Source organism: Lissotriton vulgaris, chromosome 1_1, assembly GCF_964263255.1.
Source record: "Lissotriton vulgaris chromosome 1_1, aLisVul1.2, whole genome shotgun sequence".
In the NCBI taxonomy this organism is placed as follows: domain Eukaryota; kingdom Metazoa; phylum Chordata; class Amphibia; order Caudata; family Salamandridae; genus Lissotriton; species Lissotriton vulgaris.
Window position 1 is genome coordinate 346,747,461 of NC_141685.1, and position 21,792 is coordinate 346,769,252.

Sequence of the window (21,792 nt, forward strand, 5' to 3'; positions counted from 1 at the left end):
TTGTTCCTCTGGTTCCAGGGCCAGCAAAGTGTCCCGACCAGCAGGAGGCATGTACTTGTACAGACTACCCCCCCAGTGCTTCTCCTGCACCCCATGAACCCTCAGAGAAACCTCATAAGCAGCTAGCCACTTAGCTATATCGTCCCCCTGACTGAAGCTCGCTATCAGGTCTTTTGGTAAATAGGGTTTGGTCTCCCTGGCTGTCTCCTTTGGTTCGCTGCCACCATTCCTTCCAGGAGAGGACCCCCGTCGCAGGCTTTGGAGCTCCAGTTCCTTCAGTCTGAACTCGTGGGCCATCCTCCTCTCCTCTTTCTCCTGCTCCAACTTAGCCAACTCCCATCTCAACTGTCTTTTCTCCCTCCTATCCGTGAGCTCAGCTTCAGTTAAGCTTCCCCCAGAGGCGCTATTGCCCCTTCTGGAGTAGGACACTGGTCCTGGGAGTAAGTTTTCCCCTTCAGTGTGGAATAACTCATCTATCTCCCCCACCGTGTCCTGGTCTACCCCCTCTTCCTCCTCCTTCTTTTCTTGGTGTGCCTCCACCCAAGCCCTAAGACTGATCTGGAGCTCCCCCTTCCTGGCACCATGTTTGAAAAATACCCCCATTTGCTGGCAGAACATTTTCAACTGTGACACAGAATAGACCTCTAGGTTTTCCACAGCGAACTCCATTTTGAGTCAGGCAAACCTAGATAACACACCAGAAATTTCAGAGTTGCAAGGGCAACCTAAAGCCACCTCCACCCACCACCAGGAACAAATTTAGAAAAATCAAAAAGACAAATTAGGAGGGCCGCAAGGAGAAAACTCCTGGTGTAGGTTTAGTGTATTACGTTGAATTACTATTGAGTAGCTACAACCAAGTCACGATCCCACCGCTAGGCACCAATCTGTTGGAACTGGGGTAGCCTGGCCTAGGGCAAGTCAGACATTTCAGAGGCACAGTGTAAAGGTTGCAGACCACCCAACAGTAAAGCCACGCAATAACACACAAAAAGAAAACGCTACACCAAAAATGTGGAAAAATAAGTACTGCTTTATAAAAATAATATTCTCTTTGTTCTCAAAATTTATATAGCCTATAACATTACAGGTTACTTTAGAATCAGCAGTTATACCATTTAAATTACTAGCAAATTATCAATTAATTTCTTCAGTACACTACATTCAGTTCTCTTCCAATCAATATTCCACTTCCCGAGATGTTAACCTGTTCAACAATACAATACACTTGTCAATGAATCAATAATGGCACTTTCAAAAGTATCAAATCACCACATTTACAGAATTAGCAGAACGTCTCATTAAGCTCTATGCTTATTTAAACTTTGCTGTTACAACTTCCTTTTAGAGATGAAAATTCAATTCAATATAGCCAGGCAATTGCTACAGATCCGGCAGGAATGCCAACTAAAATTATCAGCTTCACAACACTAATACATCTACTTCAGATCCTCATATTTAATTAAGTGTAGAAACGAGGTAGTGCTCTAACCCTTCTCCCACTGTAGGTAATTTTCCCCACAACAAGTAGACAGCCTTAAAGGGGGGGTTTAGAATCTCAGGCCTGTATGACAGCACCCACACTTTCTATGGGGATCTGATGACTCCTTCAGGTGAGCAGGCACCAGCAATATTAGAACCAAACTTGTACTCTCCCACTACTCCCCACTTCCTGTTCACAGCTGAAGGGAGAGGAGCAAGTTAACAGTTATTGTCTGGCCGGTTCCGCTCTTCCCCTTTCCACACCGAGCCCACAAGGACCCCTTCTCCTTACTGTTCGGATGAGACGGCTTTACCAGACACCGCGCGTCTCTGTTGACCGGTGGCTCCTCACAGGTCTTGTTTACTCAAATGATCTTCCTCCAGTCAGCTGCTCACTCTGGACTGATGCGGTGGCAAAAACGGAATACACGGCCCTCCTTTCCTGCTCGCACCGGCCCCTATGTGAGGCGCTCGAGCGGAGAAGACGATGTCACTCACCACAGCCTCTGCTCGGCTCTCGGCGCTACCTCGCCTGGTCCCGCCTCCGCCTTCCTGAAGGGAAGCGGTGCGACCGGGCATGCGCGGGTGAGCAGTGGCTTCGGCTGGAGTCTGCTCGGCTCTGTTTCTTCCGGCTCCGCCCACTAACACCGGCTCTCTCTCGCTGCTCAGGTCGGGATAGCGCTGAAAGGACTCAGCGCGGAGAAGCGACCTACCGCCACAGCGTTCGCCGCCACTACGGGTCACAGGCACACAGGCGGCCCGATCACACAACTAGTGTTCCCTGAGACACTTCGAGTAGAGCACACTCACAGCCCCCACTGCAGTCACAGGGAGCTCACTTGAGTCAGGACCGCCCAGGTACAGGGAAAAAGGGGGGGGAATTACTCGTGATTCGAGGCGGTAAACTCCTCTCCAGTTCTTCACCCTTTCAGCCTCTGTAATAGTATTCTGGGGATCACTTCCCTTAAGTTCCTTTTCTGGGCAGAGGACTGCGCTCCGCAGCGCTGCAGTCTCCTTCTCCTGAGAACTTCCCCTGTATAGTTTGGACAAGGGGCAAGTTAGGCGCCCAGGGTCTCCAGTAACCCTCACCAGCGGGGTCAGGACAAGTAACCTAAAGGGGGCAGTGTGGTGATTCAAAAAGGCAGCTTCCCAGTCCAGGAGGTCAACCCTATGACTAGCCTCTTCCCACCCTTAGCTACAGCCTGTCCTCCAGCTGAATCCCTCTCTGGCAAGACAAAATGGCTGCCCCGCATTCCGCCTTATAAAGGCTGACCCTCAGTGGTCCAGAATGGACCAGAAGGTTCTAGAATGCCCTATGAAAGGCTATTGCCAAGTTCTGAGTGTGACAGTTAGGGCAGTTGGTGGCCACCATTTTGTGTGGTTTCCTGTCAGAACAGGCCTCTGGGCCTGAGGTGAAAAATTATGAGGGGGAGAAAGAACACCTATCCCCCTGGCCAACACCTATAAAAAGTCAGTGGACAAAAATTATCAAGGGTATGAGGGGCAAAAAGGGGACAAAATAAATAAAAAAAAATAGGAGGGACTACGTCAAGAAGCCAGACAGGTCTAACAGAGGGTTTGAGGGTTGCGTGAGTTTCGGGGGTTTGAAGATTGTGTGTGTTTCTGGGGTTTTGTTGTTCCTCCATCTCTCATAACACCTGGAACATTTCATTTCTGATTGTCTAGACTCCATTTTAAGTATCTGCACAGTGCTAAAAGAAGGACAGTTATAATGGCAAAGGTTGGGGCCTCTGCTATGCCATTTAGAAAATGAATGTAGTTGATGAATATGATTATTATTCTTTTTATTCCTATTCTTACTTTGTATTATTATTATTACTACTTTGATTTAATATCAACAGTAATACTAACTGTAGATGTTATTATTGTTATTTTTAGGTTGAGCATCAGTGTGCATGCGCTGTCTGCAAGACCTGCTGTCATCAATAATATCACGCTATTCCCTCCTGCAAATTACCACTGGTCAAACTCATGCGTCGCTCTTCTTTACAGTCTCATAACCAGCCAACTATGCGTCATTTCCCTTGTTCGGCAGAGGAGCACCGGCTAAGTACAGTATTGTTACCCTTGCAGTGCTTTTCTATTAGTTGAAGATAACAATTTTGTTCCCGCCCGGTGCTGCTTTTTGCCCGGTTTATTTAGCAGCACTTTTCAGACAGACTTTTTTTTTTAAATATTTTTTGGTCATCGGTAGATTAATTAATGTGTCCTCAAATGCAGGATGTTTGAGCCTCCCACCTGATTCAAACTTGGTTCCCCAGCTTCAAAGTCATCCGCTTTGGCCATTAGGACACATCCTCACCAACTCTCTAAAAATAGTAATAATAATAATAATACCTCCTTGTTTTCTTTTTTCCCCTTTGTCTCGTGGCCTCTGGTGACACCACCGGTTTAGCAACTTGTCAGGTGGGTTCAATGAATGTGGTTTGCACAACGTGTCCTACTAGTTTACCGCAGCTGGCCACAAGCACATGCTGCATGCACTAGAATCCTATTCACCACAATATGTTGAGCAGCAGAGCCAGCCCGGGGGACGTGTTTGCCTAAATGAACAAGAGAAAAGTACTTGTCTTGGGTGGTTGCTACTCGAGGCCTAGGGATTCTGCAAGAGCTTGTTTTGTTATGCAGCAGAATTTGAGACTATACCCAGTGGAGTGTACATGAGACGATATGTAGAACAGGAAGACCCCTTCACTACACACATATTATTTTTATTTTATTTATTTATTTTTTGCAAATGCTCTTTTCCTGGAATTGAAAGGTGAGGAAGAAAGCCAGATCGATGTCATAAATATATTTTCAGGATGGTCTTCAACTTTCCTTGCACACAACGGGAGACTGTATTGCACATTTGGGACAAATGTTATTGCAAGACATACAACCCAATCATTTCCGTTACATGGGGCAGTGAAGACTGAGGTGGAAGGGTGTGGTGTTGAGGTTGGAGGGGGTGGGAATGGGAATGGGGAAGAGGAGAGATTCTAAGGATGCTTGCTGTATTTCTTGGATGTGGTGATTCATACTTAACCTTTGTAGGCTTGGCCTAGAGATAGCCAGCTTCCCATAGTTAATTAAACAATGAATACATTAAAAAATACGTGCTTACATATAGAGTGGCTTAGGACCAGCCCTCTTTATTCATTGCTCTATTCAGCTCTCAAATCAAATTTTGCTTCTACCACCACAGCAGGCAGCATGGAGTAATTCATGGTCAGCTCACTTAAGTCCTCGGCTCTCTTGCACTGTGGGCGATGCATTTAGGCTCAACACGTGTGCATCTGCCTAAAAAGATGTACGCTTTAGGGCCAGGGTAGGTGGGCCAATAAATAACTTTACAACTGCTTCCCTTCATTCAGGGTTTTAAGTGGTATAACAAACTGGGCGGTTCTCTCAAAGGGGCGTAGCCGATGTAATTAAGGGCGTGGCTTAAAACACTTAACCGCATCGCTGCTGTGGTCATTTTTCCCCTGTGCTGCAAATGATCATTTTGCTGTTTACATGACGAGCTCAGCTCGTCATCAGCACACGCCACCCGTGGGTGATGACGAGCTGAGCTCGTCATCAGCAGCGAAAGGGTTAAACTAAAAATCTGTGCTCAGCATAGTGTGATGCCCGAATGGTATTTTGCTGATTCTGTTATTGCATTTAGATATATAATACAACAAGTAACCTTACATCTACAACAAGCCAGGACTATTGCCTATGTCAATGGCTGTTAGTAGCATAAGATAAATAAAAAGCAACAACTATGGCTTTGTTGTGCAAAATATTGAAAATGACGAGACTGTGAAAGATCTATAATCAGTCTCTTTGAAGTTACATTAAAGGCAGTGAAGGGTGGTATTGCTGCTGTTACGTTTTTTTCCCACAGAAGCAACTGGCACACTTAAATCTCTGCCTCCATTTTTTATCGTTTTTTTTTCCTTATGTGTTAAAACATATATTTTCAGAAAGGTTCAAAGCCAATAGTTCTTTTTCCATGCATCATTAAGAATCCTCTTTTCCTGTTTTGTGCTTTTAAGCTAAATTATGGTTTCAATGCACGCTCTAAATACACCTGTCCGCTAGGAAGCTCCTGTGCTGTATATTACAATTATTTGCCATGGTTAATTCTTTTTATTGAGATTATTGTAATAAATCATTTTTATTGGAAGTATATGGCCATCATTTTTAGGTCTCAGCATGACATCTGTGAATGCAATATAAAACACTCATTTGGAATGCAATAAGTCTCGCGTTTACAGAGTTTGAGCTATCGGCATTCTAAATGACAATGCCTTTTATTTATGTGTTGGTTTTTAAAACCTAAAAGAAAGGCATTAGGCCAGATGTATCAAGCTAAATTGCGATCACAAACGCTGTAATGTGCAGAATTTCAGCTTTTGCTATCGAAATATAGCTGTGTGCAAAGTAGGAAAGAAAAACCCAATATTTTGCGCATGCATTTAGAGAATCAAGTTGGTGGTTATTTGCGATTTCCTAAAAAAAAACACATACATGCCCATAGGGGTGCAACAGGGTATCCTTTTGGAACTTTTGCACCCTTGAAATTGCATGAGCAATTTGCGAGTACCTACTGCCTACTACCAAATTGCGAATGCAATTCCTATTAATTTCGAGGGGCCTCTTGGCCCATAGAAATGAATGGGAAGGGATTCCTTAATTGTGTTACTGTTTGAAGCATTGCACAAATACTTTACACATAGCCTCACTGAGTTAAGCCTGAATGCTCTGTGCCAAGCTACCCAAGAGTTCAGCACAGGTTAATTTGGGGCTTGTTTGTGACTTCACCCTGACGAGGATTGTGGTTGATGCCTTAATAGGGTCCTCAATCAGTAACTCTATTTCTTACACCATTCTGAGTATATGTTCTATTATCTTCATATTTATGAATTAGTATTGTAGAAATCTGTAGCAATTTTTTCAAGAAAATCTATTTGTGATGTATGGGGAAAAGGTGATCATGCTTTACTTTAATTACTCCTTTTCCACACAAATAAACTCTTGGGTTTAAAGATTATACACCAAACCTGTTTTTAATTTTCCTTCAGCATTAAGTTAAAGATCTGCATATACTTACAGTAAAAGATGAACAATTTTGTTTTACAGCTTTGGATAAAATCGGTTGGTATCCTGGACTTGAGGAAAAGTACATGAAAGCAATTCCAAATGAGACAATACCTAACACCACCTGCCACCTTCCACGTGCTGATTCATTTCACGTGTTCAGGGATCCTGTCACAAGTGACCTTCCTTGGCCAGGAATGATATTTGGCCTCACGGTGCTTTCGACTTGGGTTTGGTGTGCAGACCAGGTAAAGGCGCCTTCTTTTACAATTTGTGTACACGTTTAATATCTTCAATTCAGTCATGCACTTATTTAAGGAACTGCAGTAATACTTCATTCCTTATTTAATTTTCAATTTTTTTTTTTCATTGACAGAGCTGGATTGATAAAATGAGGCCCTAATAATGTGGCTTATGAGTATTTCATCCTCTTTACCCACTTTTATGACCATCTTTATAATTTCCCAGGTTCTCTTAAGTTTTGAAAAACACCTAAGCAATCAGGAAGTGTATTCTATAACAATAAGCATACAACCAAAAGGGTCATAAGCTCTCTAATTTAAGTATGTGCTCGGGGACAAATGACAAACCACAAAAACGTACTTGGCATTTGATGGATTTTATGTGGTAATAATAATAATGCTCATTGGTATCCATCCTATCACTAAATAATTGGAAGTTAATACAAGCATTTTAAAGTTGGAGCCATGGCAAAACAACAACTACGCTCTGAATAATTCAATCTGTTTCATGGAATTTCACGGGTTCATGAATAACTGTCGTCAAGACAGTGCAAATGATGTCATCAAAAATCTTTGTAAATTCCAGCAAATCCAACAAAGATATTATTTTTGGGAGCACAGTATTGGTGAGTACATTACATAATATACTACATTTCAGGCCGAAGACGACCTTTAAATTGAAATAATTTGTTGAGGCATAACTTACAGACTCTCGCCTTTCTCCAAGCTGAAGTTGAAATTATTGATCTGTGCCAGATTTCTTAGATAAGGGAAGAACTGCACAAGGCAAAACCTATAGTTTAAGAAGACATGTGTGCCTACCAAACTTTCCTCCGTGGCATCCCCACCTGAGCTTCAGGCCCATCAGCACCAAATAAGTCTGCTAGGTTTATTTCAGGTGGACAAGATACAGAGGGAAATCAAGTGGCCTATACCCTACGTTATGCTCCTCAAGAATAAACTATGTACAAACTTTGCTAAAGGTCCAAGAAATAGAAGCTGGGCTTGGTGAAAATATTTACATCAAACTCTAACGGCATCACTAGCCATCAAGATGTGCTCCTAGTAGATAACTCTAGGAAAGAGTATAGGTCTGCTGTTGCAAAAAGGCAATATGAGCAACACAGTTGGCCATTAATGTATGTGTTTGCCTAAAGTTCAGGACATAAAACAATTTTGGAACTGGTTCTACCATCAGTACAGAAATTGGTAATAATATTTCAATGGCACTATCGCAAGAACACTTTCAATCCCCTTGATGGCTGTAATTTATAACATGTTTTGAATATTTCCATTGATGGCAATAGCATTGAAAAGCTATAGATGCTAGAATTTGTTGAGAATCTAATAAAAAATGCTTGACTCTCTAGGGACCCTAAAATTGTTGATATACATATGTCTCTTATGAATGTGATCCCTGACCTTTGGACAGGCAAGTTCCTTTTGGTTTTTAGGTCTCGTCTACGCAGCGCACATGCGCTGTTAGGTAAAAAGACCTTTTGCTATCGCTATGGCTTTTCAGTCTAAAACGTGCACGCGTTCCATTGCCTTCAATGGGAAGGTGTGCATGTGTGGCGATTCACTTGCAGGAGCGCACAGCGCCATATGGAAGCAATTATCGCTTCTGGCACTGCTCACTCCCGCAAGTGAAATGCATTCGCCCCCTCCTCTCACCCCCACCCTGCTACCTCCTTTTAGCGCGAGGAACGCGCTTGTTTAAGTTAGCCTGTAACTTCCTGCAGACTGTGTCTTCGTTGCTTTGCTCTTTCACAGTCGTGCGTTTTCTCCTGGCTTTAAGCTGCATTGTGGGTTTGATTCATCAAAGCTTGACGCTTCCCTTCATCTTCTGCTGCATATTGTACCCAAGTCATGTGTTGCACATGCCATGTCTATTTTAGTATTTGTGCAAACGAGGCGTTTGTTGTTGTGTGCTGTTCGACTTGAAGTGCACACCTGTCAGCAGATTTTAATTTTACTTGACTAGAAAAATGGCCTGCGAATCTGCCTGTGTGAAGCGTCTGCACTATAGCAGATTTGTTTCACACATAGAGTGGCTTGGAACCACGTTTATGATTGTAAAGGCAGGGGAGGGGTCAGAGTCTGAATGCTATTTGTGATTGAATGGTTGGAGTAGGCGAGAAGTATTCAAGGTCCGATCCAGATTAAACATTGGTTGAAAAGATGTAGCTGCTAACTATGAGGTTTATTTGTGCCCTTCAATGCGTGCTCCTGCTTTATTTCGATCTGTAAGTGCTTCGTGTTGGAATTTAACTTTCGGTGGCGATACTCCTGCCACAAAAAGTTAAATATCAATACGAAGCACTTACAGATCGAAATAAAGCAGGTGCACACGTTTAAACGTGTGGTAGGGCACACAAATCGCGTTGTCATGTCGCGCGATGTAAAGTCTCCGATGTGATTGGCTATCCAATTAGAAGGCCGCATTAGCGTTGCAACAACGTGCAATGAAAACATTGCCGCTGTGATCATCGTTGCGATGTAACTGCAGCGCTGTAAACGCGTGTGAAATTTTTTTTAGCAATGGATCATCATACAACCGTCTTAAGCAACCCAAAAGGTCCTCTTTATCACATTAAGTGTGCTTTTATTGCTGATTGTAGGGTATGGATCCAAATAAGAGGTGAGGATCATAACAGCAAATAATGATTCACTGTCATGAGTTACTGCATCTGTATTATGTGGTACACAGTATAAATGAGATTTACCTAGTGAATATCCTTCCCCAAATTCACCACCAATTAGTCAACTATTAAGATTCAACTATGGTGAAAAATAAAGAAATCATTTGTACTACCAGGGCATCTGGCCACAATATAAAGAAGTTATAAAACTTGAGCATTGCATGTCACTTGTATGTTTAACGAATGGCTAAATTTCCTATTTGTGAAGATATACTCATTTAGAGTGGGTGAACATATTGAAACCCATCAATTCAGCCAATGATGCATGGAAATTGTGTTGTCTGGTAACATTTCAGTTTAGTGAGCTGCAAGTCCTGTGGTGTGTTAGGGAATCTGATGTAATGACTAATTTTCATGAACATTTCATCCAGAAATGCATTAAAAAGCATGGCAGTGCACTTAGGGACAACCCTCCGGCTGCAGCTATGACCCCTTAGTAGCTTCCTGAGGCTAACAGGTGCAGGGAACATAACACCTGCACATGAGTTTAAATAGCATTGGTCATGTGAGTGTAAAGCTACAGTTGTGGGTACAGTTCAGCTATCAAGTCTGATATCACTGCAGAATTCAGCCTATACTTCTCATGGATTTCCTTCTCAGTTTGGTCGAACAAGGTTTATGCGCATTCTGAAAATGTGCTCTTGTCTCCTCCTCATTCTATGCAAACCTGTCAGGATCCTTATCCTCCTTTCAGGGGCCTAACACCGACCCCAACAGCCCCCGCGGTGCAGGGGGAGGCCCCCGAGCTGCAGGGACATACAAGCTCAGGATTAAATCCAGAGGTGGGGCCCTCCGTGTAACTTGCAGGGGGCCCCTTCACCTCTCATTGCCTCCTTGCCATGAGGTAGAGTGAAGCCTTTTTGTAAAATGCTGATGCCTGTTTAAATAGGTAGGTTGTACCTTGTTAACATCTGATTTGAGTTGGTGGCCAATTGTACTTTCATAATCCCGATTTTGTGACTATTCCCAATTTGCGAAAGGTTCATATATTGACTTTGTGACTACCTAATTGTGATTCCCTAATTTTAGGGATTTGCAAATCTTGTGATTCCCTTATTTTTCGCTGCAAATGCCTTTCAAACAATAGGAAAGGCTATTTTACATTAGAAAACAGTCAAATTTAGCAATTCGCACCGTTTGCAATGCAAACTTGTTTGATACCTATGGCCCAAATAAATGTCCAAGGTACACACTGGAGCTGTAGTAGATTTTCACTTGGACTAGTAGTTGTCTAAACTGAACCATACATTTGTGGTATTAATGGAAATGAAACTGAAAGGCAATGACAAGCCTTCCGCTGAGCTGTCAATCTGTAAGCCGGAGGAATTCCACAAACTGCAAACTTATGGTTCCATTTAGGAAGCTACTAGTTCAAGTGAATATCTACTAGACCCGGAGTCAAGCTTGCCTGCTGAAATAGGTAAGAAGAGTGTCTAGACCTGCATAAGGATAAACTGACCACAAGTAGAAGCCCATTGTGTTCCTGAGATGAGGAATAACCAGTGGACTATCAAAAAATAGAAGCTTGCGAGGACTGACACAGCTATCAAAGGAGTCTCCCTGCCTCTTCTAGAAGTTTCCACTGTGAACTGCTTCAAAACTTTGAAGTTCCAAAGCCTAGTTGTGCCACACATCATCCTACCATTTGCCTGAGAGACTGGTGTGTTACTTCCAACATCAAAGATGGAGATTCCTCATCATCATTGATGCTGAAACCTTAATCAGCCCAAAGGCCACAACTGCTGAAAAACCATACCTCCTTGCCACAGGTCAAAATGCTGCCCTGCTGAATCCAGGCACTTGGCCTTAGGGACCACTACTGTTCATGACAAGTGCCACAGAAAGAACCGGCCATGCTAATTGCACATAAAGGTCGAGTTCCAAGTGAGGTCGCTGACATGGCCCTGCCACTACAAGAGTCTACTGCAGGAGCGGTAACACTGAACATGCCAGCCAACACCATCCAAACTGCCCTGACTGTGAGTAGGTAAAAGTGGGACCTATTGTTTGTGTAAAAAGAAACTGAAAGTGCAGAAAATCTCAGCAGTGGGAATTTAAGATTTTTGAAACTTTAACTTTAATTATATGCATGCTACAGACCATGGGCTATAGATATCAGGAAACTCTGAAAGAGGACAGAGGGTAGTAGAGAGGTTTAGCACCTCACTCATAATGGCGAAACCTGTTGAGCTGTGTAGTATTTCATTTTGCTGTAAGATTAAATTCCTTTATAAAATAAAGAAATAAAGAAATAAACACTGGATTGGAGAATATGTTATTGTGTTCATTGGTTGACTACTGAGTTCTGAACTGTTCCCTCCACACTAAGGGGCATATTTACAAGCCCTTTGCGCCGCTGCACTGGTGGCACAATTTGGTGCTCCATATTTACAAGGACACGTAAAGCCAACTGCATGGCTTTTCATGTCCTTGAAAAAACGTCCCCTTTGCTCGTAGCACTTTGCGTGAAAGGGGCGTTCTAAGGGTGTTGCTGTGAGTGTTCCCACTTAAAACCCATGGATTCTGCCACATTCCCAGATTTACACATTTATGAAAACCTGGGAATGCGTCAGAATCCTACACCTCCCCAGGGGAGGCGTAAGGAGGCGCAATGATGAGAAATACTTTTATTCCTCCTAGTTTTCCTCTTTCCATGCATGCTGCATTCTGCAGCACGCATAGAAAGAGGAAAATACCGCTTAGGATTGTTTTTGTACAGGAACCTCCTGTACACAAACAATCATCCCCAAATGCAGACACCCTTGCACCATGGTGCAGGGTGCCTGCTTTGGCGCATGGCAGTCAATAGTGCACTAGTGCAGCGGAGAGTACAGGTATCAGTCATATTGTTTTAATATGACGCACCCCTGTGCTTGAAAGTAATGCAGCACAGCGCAGCCAAATGGCTTGCGGCACCACGCTATGTTACTTTCTCATAAATGAAGCCCTAAATCCCTGATAAGTCCTTGACTCCTCACCCTTATTGCCCTGTGAATCAAGTGAAGAAAGGGTATTATTAGCCTAGTTTGCCGAACCATTGTAGTACAGACCCCAGAACACGAGTGGTACATAACCTTAGCCACCAAAACTAGTGCCAGATGGCCCATTTCGCCCTATGGACCCCTGAACAGGGTCTGACTGGGTTGAATATTTTGTTTGATGGGCACATAAGGCAGAAACGGGATTTGGTTCTGCATTTATGTTTGAATGGGTTGAAGACACATATTTAGGGTTAGTTTTACCCAAAATGAGGGTTACCATATAGTTCTACAGAGAATTTAATTTTCATAGCCCATTGGCTTCAGAGATTTACTTTTGGATGGCCTGCCTGGGAAGATAATGGCTGCCCCTACTGCTATTAGATCACACACCTTTTAAACTACTCACATTCTAGATATTAAATTCTACTTGCTCGAAGAAAGAGTGAGGCTGTGAGTTTCACAGGCTGTGTTGGCACACTCCTGGGTCCTTATTTATGAAAAGTGACGCATCGCTGCGTGAAAACAGCGATGCGTCACTTTTCACTGCGCACTCCTTGCGACACCAATGATGCGTCATATTTAATGTATGACGCATCATGTCGCAAGGAGTTACAGATACGTCAGTATTTCTGACGTATCTGTAAGCGCAAAAGTGACGCATTGCTGGAGTGTGTCACAAAACTGACGCAACTCCAGCAATGCCTCCTTTCACATGGAGAAAGCCCCATGTGAAAGGGCTTGCGTCAGTCTTACGCCTGCTGTGAGGCAGGCGCAAGATTTTGACGCAACAGCGTCCCAAAAGTGACGCAGTAAAATCTCATAGATGTCACTGCGTCACTATTACGAGGTTTTTTGCGGGGGAGCACCCCCTCTGCATACATTATACCTGACGCAGGTATAATGTGGCGTAGAGGTTTAAAAAGTGACGCATCTACCTAGATGCGTCACTTTTTAAATATGGCGCAACAAGGTGCATCTTTTACGACGCCGATGCGTCACAAAAAGTGACGCATCAGCAGCGCAAAACTGACGCAAGGCCTCTTAAATGAGGCCCCTGGTAATTAGGTTAACAAATGTTCCAGCCTGAACAAAGGGCAGAGAACAGTATTCTTTCTCAACCTTAGTCTATGAGACATCTTTGAAAGTAGTTGAGAAAAAGAGGGCGGCTGAACATTCCAAAATCATGAATTTCACCAAAGCCATACTGACTATCAGTGTAAATGATCTGCTCCTGGCCACGCCGGTAAGCAATATAACCAGGTGGCGCTGAAACTCCAGTGGATCAAGTCCTTATAAGCTTTTTGATGGGTTGATGAATGCAGACCTAAGTGCCCGCACTTCCACACAAATGATTCAGTGAACTGGGGGGGTTTAAGTGGTGGTATGGTGTCTTTTATCTGCAGGTTGGGAGGCTTTCACTAGCTCGCGGAAACGAAGCAACTGCATCGTCCACCCACCTTGCAGGCTGAAAAGGGCCTTGGGCGAGCCTGAGGTGTTGGGCCAACAGAACCAAACGGTGCTGTCAGTGTGACACACAGGACCCACTGTCTTTCCAGGCCTACATCCCACTCCTGGCTCTCCAAAGAAACTCCAACGAGAGACGAGCAACTTCATGGATTCTGTTACTCTAGGCTCCATTCTACTACGGACGAACCCGCCCATGGATATATCACCCTTACTTTACCTTCTTATTACCTACAGCCATACCGGCGTATGAGAACCCACGTACCGGTTCAGAATTATCACCGGTCTTTAAAGTATCCATACAAGCGCTTCAAGCCCTGAAGAGTCACTGGCACTGACCTGTTGACGAAACACGTGTCAGCTGGCGTTGTTGTAATTTTTCACATGAACATTCTCATAAAAACTATCTATAAAGAAAACCACCAGTATTGACGACTTCATTATCTACAAATGTATCAACTTATGATCATACATGTGTGCCCAGTGCTGTGTTTATGTATACTGTATTAAGAGTTTTCCAGCTCTTTCTCCTGTTTCAGAGGTTTTGGGTTTACCTCTGATCTGGCTGCACCACATACTCCTATTCCCCACACATCCATATAGGAAAAGGTTACCTGTATGAGCGCCACTCTCCTGCTACCCTAAAACCCTTTCCAGAAGCACTCCGCGCATGGTGGTTCATCCAAGCAGGAGAGAGCACAGTGGGAGGCTCCTGCACACATCGCTATGAGGCTGCGGGACCGCGTGGAATGTGTGCTGAAGGAATACCGCTCAGGATCCATATTCAGGCAGTGATCGGAGACTAGAGTAAGAGCACATCTACTAACTGGTAAAATGGAATAATGTGGCAGAGCCCTGCATAGCGGATGTGAAACATGCAGATACCACCCAGAATGCCTCGCTAGCAATACCTGCAATACTAACCTACTCCTTAATTTGCAGCTAGGCCATACAAGGGTCTCCCTCCTGGAACCACTGGTCTACCACTTAAGTTCAAGCTCTGGGCTCAATGACCTGCATACTCACCTAGTGGAGTGGCACCTGCTCTCTCCCCACTGTGGTATTGGGGGGCCTCCGCCATGAATCACAGCGTCCTCTCCAGCCCGTTTCTTGTTCACACTCCTCCGACCTTTGATGCATGCTGGTGAGCCTCGCTCTCTCTGACCTTCTCTACATGAAATCCCTCTATAGTGCGGGCTCTGGCCTCCAGATATTAGGGGTCAGTTTCATAACTGGACGATATCTACCCATTTTAACCTTATATAAGCGTACCCTTTCTGCCTTGACCTCTGCAATGGAACATGACGACTTGTAGCAGCGCAAACTGCAATTAGAAAAGAATAAACATTTTGATACCCCTGACGTTCCACCAACTATGGAGGGTGGCACAGCAGGCAAACCCAAGCCCAAACAGTTGAAGGGAGTGGATGCCATCATGGCAGAACTTTGGGCTGGCATTCGGGCAATTGATTCTCTATTTGACACCCTCACAACCCGCCTGGAATGTATGAGAAGGGACTCGACCAGCAGCAAATATGGCTAGAGGGCGGTGGAAGAACAAACTGGAAGATGGCACAACTAACAAAGAAAAACTCTTAGAGAAATTGGAATCTAGACTTGAAGTGGTGTGGCTCACTGATTAGAGGCAGCAGACCCGGAAGCAGAGAACGGCCCGGGACCAGGGTTCAATTCCCGACGCGGCAGGGTTGTGGACCAGGGTCAGCGGACTCGATAATTCTCGCCTCGGTGCCTACTCTAACCAGGGATCACACTCGGCAACTATGGTCATTAGCTTGCCTCAAATCTACAACGGCCCCAACATTTGCCGGGGATGCCTGGTTTCACCTTGGAGATACCCAGTAGGGACCATCTCACAGGGATAGCCAGGATGGGTTCCCCAGCGGTCTACAGCGCCACGACGCCTCAGGGCAGCAGTGCGCTTTACAAGACACATACATTTACAATCGCACTTAAAAATGAAGACCTATAGGTCCAGGGGCAAAGCAATAATATACGTATCATAGATATTGCGGAGACCAGGGATACTGGTCGCATGGACCTCTTTGTTGAATAACTGCTCTCTGAGTTTTTGGGGCAGGAGAACTTCACAACCACCTCTCTAGTGGAACGTGCGCACCACTCCCTGGGACCCTGAGCCAAGCCGGGCACCCTTGCTGGCCTGATGTTCTCATGGATCCTTAATTGTAGGGATCGTGATAAAGCATTGGGGCTGGCACAAGAACTGGGCCCTTTTCAGTATCAGGGGGTAGTGGTCTCCCTTTTCCCTAACTTCACCATTGCAGTCCAGGAAGCTAAATGCAGGTTTTCAGATGTGAAGGCTGCAGTCTGCAAAATGGGCCCGCTACAGAATACTATATCCTAACAGACAGCAAGTGGATATGAAGTGTAAGGCTTGCATCCTTGACACCCAGGCCTTGGCATTCCATAAACAACACAACAAAGAACAGAATTGCTCTAAACAAAATATACCAGAGCACTCCCCACCTGACTACCAGGTTCCTGCCAGTATGGACTTATTTCCTCTGGACTGGAATACATCCTTGTTAAATAGCCGCTACATACAGCATGTTCCTTTCAGTGAAGTCTATCATCGTATCCTTGTAACTTAACTGGTCATAATGTCTGACTCTCCTGCCTCATATCTTCCTAATGAGCCCATCCTCTTACTTACAATTCTTGGGCTTAGGGGTTTCTGTCTTGGTGTTGCCACATCCATGAGGTTGACACCACAATGATTTCCTTCGGAGTTCTTTTATGGTTTTGTTGCAGTGTATAGGTTCATCAGGCATGTTCTTGCCAGGTGTGGGTGGGGTGGAGGGAGAAGGGTTTTAGTTGGGTTGGGTATTCATGTTCGTTTAGCCTTTTTTATTGCAGTTAGATCACATCATGCCTACTCTCTTTACTAATAACATATATGTATAGATGACACACACGAGCTACAGTAGAAATTCTGTTTCTGATATTATCTTCCTATCCTGGAGCATCCATGGTCTTAATAACCCCCATAAGTGCCAACAAGTTCTGCACTATTTGAACAGGCGTGGAGCTCAGATGGGAATTTTACAAGAGACGTACTTACCTCCGGGTTCTGCACATACTTTTGCAGCCACATGGGGACCACAAAGATACTTTTTGAAATATAGTACATTTTCCAGAGGGGTCTGCACATGAATTCATAAAAACCTCCCATTCAAACCCTATGATAACTATGCAGACGAGGAGGGCAGATACGTTCTCTTCGCAGGGACAATGGCTGGACAGCGCATTCTGCTTGCCAATGTCTATGTAAGAAATACTGATAACCCAGAATTCTTACAGTCCCTACAATCCCATATGGATCGCTTTGATGTCAATCATATCATGTTGGTCAGCAATTTTAATATGCTACTCGACCGTGCAGTAGATACCACTACTTCAGCGCCTACTGGTTAACCCCACTCTCTGTATGTGCTCCGGGATATTTGTGACAACTACACACTTACTGATTCTGGGTGCTTGAAACATAATGGCAACCGGCATACATGTATCAGGCCGCACCACACAACATGTGGACATGCATGTATTATTGGCTGTTCCCTGTTTCTGATGCCCCATGGCTTACCTCTTTCATGCATCTTCCTCATACCCTCATGAATCACTCCCCTGCTTTGATGAAACTCGCACCATCAAGGTAGGACTTGAGCGACAGTGGTGCTTCCCCACCTTGGCATTGCATGATGACCCTTTTCATACTGAGCATTTCCACTTGAATCACCTGTGGGTGGCCTTTAAGGCATACATCAGGGGTGTCGGCATAGCTAAGCACTCTGGTGTATTGCGAGACTTGCGTCCCAGTCCCATGTTGAAGCTCAACTGATGGACCTAGATAAAGAATTTAGAAGCAAACCACTAACTTTCAACTGCATAAATGTTCCACCCTAATGGACCTATTCCATGAGCTAGAGTGGTGTGAGGCAAATTATCTGAGAAAATATGCATGGGCTCGCCGATATGGGGAGGGCGAGAGGCACCGGCGCACATTGGCTAGGTTACTGCGACCTCGCAGGGCCCCCTCACACATCTCAGAACTGAGATGTTTTAATGATACCAATACTACTGCTACAGTGGACATACAGACTAAATGTCTCAGTAAGGCTTAACTACTCAGCTACTACACCCATCTCTAATTCACCCACCATGATGGAGAACCCCGAGTAGGCGCAATAGCTCGCTGAACGATCTATGTAATGGTTGACTATGGCCCAACAGCAATTTATAGTGAGCCTTTCACACCCAAAGAAATAGTCCTTGCCATTGATTACTTTGATGGCGCTAAGGCTCCTGGCCTTGATGGCTTAACTGGGGAATTCAACAAGACCTATGATAAAATACTGGTGCTGCCCCTCCTTCCAATGTTTTTGGAGGCACTTGAGGTAGGTACACTCCTGCCCACATTATGGGAAGTAGTCATCACACTCCTACTTAACACCTTGACTGCTACAGCTATTCCAGCAAGGTGCTGAACTCTCCAGATTTCCATTGTTCATGACGAGCTCAGCTCGTCATAAGCACACGACCAGTGTACTGCATGACGAGCTGAGCTTGTCATGAGCAGGGAAGGGGTTAAACTTTGGAAAGACCCCCATCTATGTAGCTCTTATAGACCTCTGTCCCTGCTTAATTTTGATAATAAGATACTATCAAAATTATTTGCCAAATATCTTTCCCTATTGATGGACTAAATCATCTCCCCAGCCCAATCGGGATTTGTCCTACACTGCTCTATTTCCTTAAATTGTGACACAGTTTTTGCAGTACCTATTCGGGTTTCCCCAACTACACCCGCTGGAGTAGCCCTCTTGTATGGAGAGGAAGCATTCAACTCCTTAAAATGGTCCTTTCTACACACCACGCTCCATAAATTCGAGCTCCAGTGAGGCTTCACTTCACTGATCGTGCTTTTATAATCCTAATCGACCCCTAAAATCAGAGCCAATGGTATCCTATCTCCTTCATTTGCTGTCAACAGGGAGACAAGACAGGCATTCCCGCTGTCCCCGTTGCTCTTCATTATAGCAATGGATCCTTTTGTGTGCCATCTACAGGAATGACATATCCACAGAGGATTTTCCCTGACAATGTTCAATGAATATGTTTGATACCTTGACATAAACGTACACCTTGGCAAAGACCAAGTCTTAAGTTTGAACTATGCCCAGCAGTGGAAACACTAAAATCACAGGTGGATCATTGGATTCAGCTTCCCCTTTCTATGGGTGGCCATATTGGCATCATTAAAATGGTGGTGCTGCCTCAGTTTCTTTATTTATTTTTTAATGTGCCCATACCAGATCCAAACTCCTTTTTAGGACCCTACATAGCCTATTTCTGTGTCTTATATGGACAGGTAAACAACCCAAAATTCGCTGAGATGTCCTCATACAAACAAGTAGGATTTGGTGTCCCACGTTTCCACATGTATTACACAGCAGCACAGTGCTAGTTTGATCACTACTGGTTTCACTCTGATGCGCACCTCCCTTATGGAATCCCTGAAAAAAAATTACAGCCCCGGCGACCATGTGCACACTCCATCCAGTGGGCAAACCGTCAAACTTCAATGACATAGAAACTCTCTTCAACAGAAGTTGGGTGCGCTGTAGACATGCTCGACTTCCCAACACAGACAAACTTAGCACTCGTTCAGCACCCCTGACAAATAGCCATGGCTTTCCATTACCCAGGAATGTCTGGTCCAGCGCCCATTAGCTGCCTTTGCACACATATGGAGCTCTGTTCCCAGATGGGTATGTATTCTCCTGTATGGAAGCCAAGCAGTTTTCCAGTGCACCCTATGTTGAACATTTCATACTTAGGTGCTTACAGAGTGCCCTACATGCCCTGATTACATCCTACCCATTAACCCCGGAGGAGTTCATGCTGCTTACGTTTGTCATCACCGCCACCATAAGTGCTAGACTCACTTCCAAATTGCCTGAACCTATTGCCAGTACATGATTCACAGCTTAGAGATACCTGGGAAAAAGATCTAAGGCAACCCCTGCCTAACAAAGTATGGTATGCCTGTTGTGCAGAAACACGCTTGGTATCCCTTAACCACTGACATAAGCTCATTCAGTATAAGTTGCTATGCCGGGCTTACCACAACTTCTACATTGGCATGTATTGATCCCTTCCACCCCTCAACCTGCCCAAAATGTAAGGCTTACTTTTCTCACTCCAAACGGTGATGGATCAAGCCCTGATCTCTTGACTGGGTAGGAGTATTCTGCATCATTCAGAAACTCTGTCCATCACCTTTTCCAAAATTGATTTTATCCACACTAAGGGGGTCATTACGATCGCGGACGGACTTGAGTCCGTCCGCGACCCCAGAGCATGAGGGAACGTCCGCATGGGCTGCGGCGTTCCCTCTGTGCAGATTAGGATGTGACCGCCAGGGTGGCGGTCACATCCTCTATTTTTAACATTGCTGCGGGTGGAGCTTCAAGCTGCACCCGCAGCAATGTTAAAAAAGCATGCACAGCATTTGCGTGCACAAAGTGGCAGGCACCGCGCGGTGCCTGCTGCATTGTGCACGCAAATGCATAGGGTACCTACGGTACCCCCCATGTGCACCCCCCACTACACCTAGGGGGCCCGCAACGGGCCCTCGCAGTGCAGTTACACATGCTTTTCCACGGCGGAAAAGCCGCCGCGGAAAAGCATGTTCCCAAGCAAATCCTAATCTGGCTGACGGTGTCTGATAGACACCGTCACCATTTTAGTGCTTTTCCGCCGCGGTTGTAAGCCAGCCGCGGCAGAAAAGCTGCGGACCTAAACCATGACCCACCAGCCATCCTAATGTGGCGGTGGGTCCTGGTGGGTCCGCAGAGGATTTTCCGCATCCTCCGGGCCGGCGGTGGCTTCCGCCGGCCCGGAGGATGCGGAAAATCCTCCATCGTAATGACCCCCTATGTGTGGGAGGGTATACTCAGACGTGAGTCCCTAGCTCATTGCACCATCAGGATTCAAGCAAGCCGGGCCGATGACGGCTGAAATGCCAGAAACCGGTCCCCGGTAGCTTGTCTCCTTTCTGGTGAAGAATTGGCTTGGTAGTTTGGTCTGCCCTGTTCCCATCATGCACTGGGACGGGAACAGACTAATTTGCATGTAGCCAGGTTCTGAGCTGGGATGGTGCAGTGAGCTAAAAAACGGTGATGGATCAAGCCCTGATCTCTTGACTGGGTAGGAGTATTCTGCATCATTCAGAAACTCTGTCCATCACCTTTTCCAAAATTGACTTTTCTCACTTAACATGGACCTGTAGGAGTGAGGCACCTTACTGGAGAGATGCATTTGAAGACCTTTCATTTGTGGCTGCAGAGTCTAATATGCTGCAACAACACTAGTGAATTGTACGCTACTCTCCAACCCCTCCTTCTAGACCTAAGGACATAGGGCAACCACTAAGAGACTATCTGTTAACATTAGATGTGCCAGAGACAGATACATAGAAGTGCTGGGCTCTGGGTTGCTCTGCACTTGATCCCCATGCAACTGTCCCAGCTGGTTATGCTTATGGTGTTTGCCTTGCTGTACTATTTTTCTTTTTAGCATGTACTTCCTGCCTGGGTCTCTGAACTGTCATCACTGTTGCACTTATGTTCAACGTCATTGCTCTCTTGCAATTTGTATTCTGTTGTTGCACTTTACGTTCCCAATGGCACTTTGGTGTCTATATGTGTTTATTTATGGGATGATGAAAACTGATAAACAAAGATAAAAAGTAGGCTTCCACTACACCTTCTATAGTGCAGATGGCATAAGCAG

General features: G+C 44.9%; 1 protein-coding gene across 2 annotated transcripts in view; it reads left to right on the plus strand.

The window, feature by feature from the left end:
- Positions 1-21,792, plus strand: part of LOC147747160 (sodium/glucose cotransporter 4-like) — a 752,240-nt gene that overhangs the window by 470,399 nt on the left and 260,049 nt on the right. For both annotated transcript variants that reach the window (XR_015307504.1, XM_086952402.1), the window contains exon 7: positions 6,613-6,818. Coding sequence is in view for 1 of the 2 variants with exons in the window: in XM_086952402.1 (XP_086808528.1) it covers positions 6,613-6,818 (206 nt within the window). In the remaining variant the exon portion in view is untranslated. The remainder of the gene's footprint in view (positions 1-6,612; positions 6,819-21,792) is intronic.